General features: G+C 42.4%; 1 protein-coding gene across 1 annotated transcript; it reads left to right on the plus strand.

Annotated features, from left to right (window-relative positions):
• The first annotated feature begins 605 nt into the window (after window positions 1–605).
• LOC112177304 (uncharacterized mitochondrial protein AtMg00810-like) lies at window positions 606–1,517 on the plus strand. Its single transcript, XM_024315606.1, has one exon. It carries the CDS (start codon window positions 606–608, stop codon window positions 1,515–1,517), a length of 912 nt encoding a protein of 303 aa, XP_024171374.1.
• The last annotated feature ends 5,464 nt before the right edge of the window (window positions 1,518–6,981 follow it).

Genomic DNA, 6,981 nt, shown 5'->3' on the forward strand with positions numbered 1-6,981 from the left:
AACTACATTTTACCTCTTCAAGTTCGACCAACATTAGCATGATCAATCCTAACTAACCAGAACAATGGAATTGAACATATAATATATGTTAGAGAACCTAAATCTTCTCCTGAAATCAAGCCATGATTCTTCTCTATTGAATTGCTCGTAGGCTGTTTTGATATGGTAAATATAGTTTAATGTTTGTATTGTATCAGCAACAATTCCTTGCTATATACGTGTATCTTTGTAAACAGCAATACATTAAAAAATCAGTTTCTACATGGTATCAGCAGTTTAGGTTCCTCTTCAAGAGAGATTAATGCCCTCTTGAAGAACAACACATGGTCCCTGGTTCCATTCTCTCCGAACATGCATACAGTTGGCTGTAAATAGGTCTTTCGTGTGAAGTGCAATCTAGATGGCTCAGTCGAACGTTTCAAAGCACGTCTGCCAAGGGTTTCCATCAGCAGCACGGTATTGATTTTCATGAAACGTTCAGTCCTGTGATTAAACCTGCTACCATTCGTACTGTTCTTAGTCTTGTTGTGTCTCGTGGTTGGTCTTTTCGCCAATTAGATGTTAAAAATGCGTTTCTCCATGGTTTTCTTACGGAGGATGTGTACATGACCCAACCTCCTGGTTTTATAGATCCATCTCAGCCATCACATATCTGCAAGCTTAATAAGGCCATTTATGGTCTTAAACAGGCTCCTAGAGCTTGGTTCCAAAGAATGACTTCCTTTTTGTTGTCTGTTTGGTTTCTACAAAGTTTGGCAGATTCATCCTTGTTTATCTTTCATCATGGCCAGCACACTATCCACTTCTTGCTATATGTTGATGATATCGTGGTCACTGGAAGCAATGATCAACTTCTCCAAAGTTTCATTGATGCTCTTGGCCGTGGGTTTGATATCAAAGATTTGCGCCATCTCCACTATTTTCTCGGTCTGCAGGTACACACAAAATCTCATGGGCTGCATATCAATCAGGTGAAATATGCTCATGATCTTCTTACTAAGCATGATATGCTACTCAGCAAGCCAGTGAGTACACCTATGTCCTCTAAACATGATCTCACTGCTCCTGATGGTGCCTTTCTTGACAATCCCACAGAATTTCGGACACTCGTGGGATCATTACAGTACCTCATGATTACTTGTCCGGATATTGCCTTTTCGGTGAATTCGGTTTCTCAGTTTATGAGTCAGCCTCGTGTCCCTCATATGGTTGTTGTGAAGCGCATTCTTCGATATGTCAAAGGCACTCTTGGTCATGGTTTATTTTTTGCACCTCAACGGCCGCCAGTTCATTTCTTTGCTTATTCTGACACAGATTGGGCCAGCTGTCTTGCCTCCCGTCGTTCCACATCAGGTTATCTTGTTTATCTTGGTTCCAATTTGATCTCTTGGTGCTCCAAGAAGCAACCGACAATTGCTCGTTCCAGTGCTGAATCGGAATATCGCTATCTTACTTATGCTTACGCTGAAACTACTTGGTTGGCCTACCTGTTATATGAATTAGGTGCATGCATCTAGTTTCCTATTTTCTTACACTGTGATAATCTTACTGCTACCTATATGGCATCTAATCCCGTGTTTCATTCTCGCACCAAGCCTATTGAACTTGACTACCATTATGTGTGTGAAAAGGTTGCTCTTGGCAGTCACCATGTCTGTTTCCTTCCTTCCATGGATCAGCCTGCTGATTTGCTCACTAAGCCGTTACACAGGTCTCGTCATCATCTCTTTTGTAGCAAACTTGTTCGTCCAGGACCCTCAAGTTTGAGAGGGGGGGGGGTGTTAGAGAACCTAAATCTCCTCCTGAAATTAAGCCATAATTCTTCAGTATTAAATTAGTCATAGGCTGTTTTGATATGGTTATAATCAGCTGTAAATATAGTTTAATGCTTGTATTATAACGATAGCAATTTACTGCTATATGTGTATCTTTGTAAACATCAATACATTGAAAAATCAGTTTCTACAATATCTTATCATTTACTGATCAGGTGATCAATGGACGACTTAGGTTCTAGGCTAGCTGCTTAACCCCATCAGACTTAACATCATTGGGCTGAACATCTGTCAATATCATCATCATCCATCGGCCACTGGCATCTCCAGATGTTATAAATGACAATAGTAATGAATGAATTTATTCATGTCGAGAAAGTTCAAAGTTCTGCATCAACAACTAAAAAGCACAAATAAACAATCTAGGCGCACTTGAGGAACAACAAATGAACTATTATTAACATTTACATGTCTGTTGAAGGATATCGACATAATGTGTGCCTCTACAAACTAGGGTTAGAGTTGTAATAGGAAAGTACCCTAGGTATACTAATTGTATTCCGATTCTGTTACCTTTTGAGTACTCTGTAAACTCCCTATATAAAGGGCTCCTATTATCAATAATAAACACAATTCTATTCTCCTACAACACGTTATCAGCACGAGTTCTAACCCTAGCTTCAGAAAAAAAAACCCTAGAAGAAAAATCTTTTTTCTTCTCTACCGCCAACCCAAAGCAAAAACAAAAAAAAATAACTCCATACCGGCCGTCCACCACCAGCCTCAGCCTCCAGCAACCAAGCCCGTCCGGCCTCTCCTCCAGTAGTCAATGCTGGACGGATCACGAGGTTTCATCAGCTTATCAATATCATATCTGTAGCTGAGAAACATGATAACATTCTCGTGAGGAATTATAATTCAAGGCCCATTGGAACTAAGAGCGTTCATGAGGCGAATTATAATGCACCCAAAAGAGGGCGCAAGGAGCAGAACCCTAGGAATAAGGGACATGAGGGACGTATGGGTCCATATAACCGCCCTAATCAGGAAGGAAACCGCAAGTTTGGAGCGGATACACGTAGTGGCAATGCCACACGTGGGAGAGGAGGTCGTGGCAACACTATCTGTGGTAATGGAGCCATGGCTCGTGGTGGTGGCACCATGGGTCGTGGTGGAGGCGCAAATCCTCCTAGGGAACGCCCACAACGTGCACAACGTGCACCTCAATTGAAGGGAGGCAACCACAATGATATGTGTCATCGATATGGATCTAGTGAGCATTGGTTCAAGCGATGCAAGGCAAGCGAGCAACTAGCTTCAAGATACAGGGCATACAGGGACCTGAGGGAGCAAGAAGTGTACCTTACAGAAGAAGAAGAAAATGGTGGAGATGTGAATCTCACCATGGAGGACTTCAAACCTGAAGATGAAGTGCACAAGGATGCTGCAGACTTTGATTAGAAATAGTCCTCTTTATTTTTCAAGAATCATGTAATAGTCAATAAATGACAATTGTATTAACTCTTTCTTATGTGGCATACCCAATAAAATATGATGTCTAGGAAGGTCATTGAGATAATTGGTACTTAAGCGAGCCTCGCTCCACCAACCTCTCTCTCTACTTTCCTGGTCATATTCGATTGGAGTTGCCAAACGAATAGAGTGACTACAATGTGTCTCAGTTTGATTTTCTTTACTTTGGATTAGACCTTTTTGGACCAATTGATGTAATCATTGGCTATATTTATTAATAAAGTATCGTATTATTCAATGTCATGGACATGTTTTTAATTTCGAACTTTATTTTTTCTCAGTATGTTTCCTGGAGAGTTGGAATGCCTTGTTGATAGTGGCACCACACATACTATATTGCGACATAGGCAACTATTTCTATGCATGACGCCTAGTCGATCTTCTGTGACTACGATGGCTGGACCATCACAATTGATTCATGGTCGAGGACCAGCTCAATTTATGTTGCCAAATGGCACAAATATTAATGTCACCGAAGCTCTATATGCTCCTAGGGCTGGAAGGACCCTATTGAGTTTTAAAGATATAAGAGCCAATGGTTTTCATGTGGAAACACATTGTGAGAATGGACAAGAGTTCCTTTGCATCACCTCTAATGACTACGGGCATAAACGAGTATTAGAGAAACTTATGTGTCGCTCTAGTGGGTTGTATGCAACCACTATTCGAGTCATTGAATCCAACCATATCATGAGAGATGACTTATGGGATTCTGACACATATAGGCTTTGACACGATCTTCTGGGACACCCAGGTCGTGATATGATGATCCGTATACTAAAGACTTCACACGGACATCCATTTTTCAAAATGAAAAGAAGTCAGAACGAAATTTCGGTCCAAGGTAGGGCCAGAGCCGCCTACCCCCTGCGGCCCAATAGTGGTATTGACACCAATAATGCCTCCTTGGTTCCTTTCTCTACTTCTAAAGTCAATTGTGACTTCGTGGCTCAACCGGATTCTTCCATGGTTGCTTCTAAAGCCCATCTTTCGTTTTGCAAAGCCTGCTCTTTAGCAAAATTAGGATCGAGACCATCCTATGCAAAGGACACTAAACAAAATATTCCATTCTTGCAACGAATCCAAGGTGATATTTGTGGACCTATCCAACCAACTTGCGGACCATTTAGATATTTTATGGTGTTGGTTGATGCATCGACACGTTGGTCACATGTCATGCTTTTGTCCACCAGAAATGCTGCATTTGCTAAACTCCTAGCACAAATCATTAAGTTAAGGGCTCACCACCCTGATCATCCCATTAAGTCAATTCGTCTTGACAATGCTGGAGAGTTTACGTCAAAAATTTTTGATGACTATTGCATGTCCATTGGGATTGAGGTTGAACACCCTATTCCTCACATTCACACCCAAAATGGTCTCGCAGAAGCCACCATTAAAAGACTTCAAATGGTTGCTCGAGCATTGGTTATGCGCACCAATCTCCCTGTTTCTGCTTGGGGCTATGCAATATTGCATGCAGCTGTGCTTATTCGTCTGAGGCCTACTGCCACTCAACCCTTCTCTGCATCCTAGATGGTTACTGGGTATGAGCCTAATGTCTCACACTTACACATATTTGGGTGTGCAGTTTATGTGCCAATTGCGCCGCCACAGCGCACCAAAATGGGTCCTCAAAGACGATTGGGCATTTATGTTGGATATGACTCTCCAACCATTATCCGCTATCTGGAACCCTTGACAGGCGATCAATTTACCGCAAGATTTGCGGATTGTCACTTTGATGAGACCGTCTTCCCGTCGTTAGGGGGAGATAAGAACAATAATGTTCAACAGGAACGACAGGAATTGTCGTGGTCTGTCCCCACTTTGTCTCATCTTGATCCCCGAACCGCACAGTCCGAAATTGAAGTGCGGAGAATTCTCGATCTTCAGAACGTAGCAGAATCTATGCCTGACGCGTTTTCTGATATCGCTAAAGTGACAAGATCACATATACCTGCTGCAAACGTGCCTGCAAGGATTGATGTCCCTAAAAATAGTGGACATGGCGCCACCTCTAGAGGTATTGAGCATGGCGTCACCATCACTAATGGTGATGGCAATGTGGCTCAGGCTGGGCTCCCAGCAAGGAAACGTGGGAGGCCCAAAGGTTCGATGGATTCTCGCCCGAGAAAGAAAGCGAGTTTGGCACAAAAAGATCCATTAATCATCGACATAAATAACCCGTCTCATGAAGATATTCCGGATTACGGTTATGTCCAAGAGACATCATTGGGGGACGCTCCAATGTCAGAACCAATTCTAGAGAATAGAGAGATCTCCATGAATTACACTAGTGTACATGAGACGTTGAGTCGAGACTCTATTATCCTTGATGATGTGTTTGCATATTCTATCGCTCAAGGAATTATAGAACATGATGATATCGAACCTCGCTCCGTTGAAGAATGTCAACGTAGAGCAGACTGGCCTAAATGGAAAAATGCGATCCACGTTGAATTGGATTCACTAACAAAGAGACAGGTATTTGGGCCTATAACGCTGACACCCCCAAGTATAAAGCCTGTTGGCCATAAATGGGTCTTTGTTAGAAAGCGTAATGAGAAAAATGAGGTTGTTAGGTACAAAGCCCGCCTTGTGGCGCAAGGTTTCTCACAACGCCCTGGAATCGACTACGAGGAGACATACTCTCCCGTAATGGACGTTATAACGTTCCGCTACCTTGTCAGTTTGGTAGTTTCCGAAAAACTTGACATGCAGCTTATGGATGTGGTTACAGCATATCTTTATGGGGATCTAGATTCAGAGATATATATAAAGGTTCCAGATGGACTTCAATTACCCAAGTCAAGTGGCTCTAAACCACGGAGCGCGTTTTCAATAAGATTGAGACGCTCACTATATGGATTGAAACAATCCGGACGGATGTGGTATAACCGTCTAAGTGACTACTTGATTGGGAAGGGATATGTCAATGATGAAATATGCTCGTGCGTGTTCATAAAAAGGACAAGTTCCGGATTTGCAATTGTAGCAGTTTATGTCGATGACATGAACCTAATTGGAACTCTAGATGAGTTAAAGGAAACTGCTAAGTATTTGAAATCCGAATTTGAGATGAAAGATCTTGGGAAAACACGGTTTTGCCTCGGATTAGAACTCGAGCACCGTAGTGATGGGATTATGATCCATCAGTCAGCATATACTCAAAAGTTATTAACGCGCTTTAATGAAGATAAAGCAAAGCCTGTGAGTACTCCCATGATCAGTCGTAGTCTTGAGCCAGAAAAGGATCCGTTTCGTCCAAAGGATGAGGATGAAGACCTATTAGAGGCTGAAGTGCCCTATCTAAGTGCAATAGGCGCATTATTGTACTTAGCCTAATGCACAAGACCAGATATCTCATTCGCAGTGAACTTGTTAGCTCGACATAGTTCTGCGCCAACACGCCGCCATTGGATTGGCATAAAGACAATCTTTCGATACCTGAGAAGTACGATTGATATGGGCTTGTTTTATCCCTACAGAGAGAAGAGAAACAACGGAAGTGTTGGATCGGACTCCACAAGGCAAAATGCCACCTTCCGTGCTCCTCCTCCCCTCCATCAAAATGACAACGATGTTTTGATGGGTTTTGCTGATGCAGGGTATCTCTCTGACCCTCACAAAGGTCGCTCCCAAACGGGTTATGTCTTTACCATGGGAAGCA

The sequence above is a fragment of the Rosa chinensis genome, chromosome 7 (genome assembly GCF_002994745.2).
Source record: "Rosa chinensis cultivar Old Blush chromosome 7, RchiOBHm-V2, whole genome shotgun sequence".
Classification (NCBI taxonomy): domain Eukaryota; kingdom Viridiplantae; phylum Streptophyta; class Magnoliopsida; order Rosales; family Rosaceae; genus Rosa; species Rosa chinensis.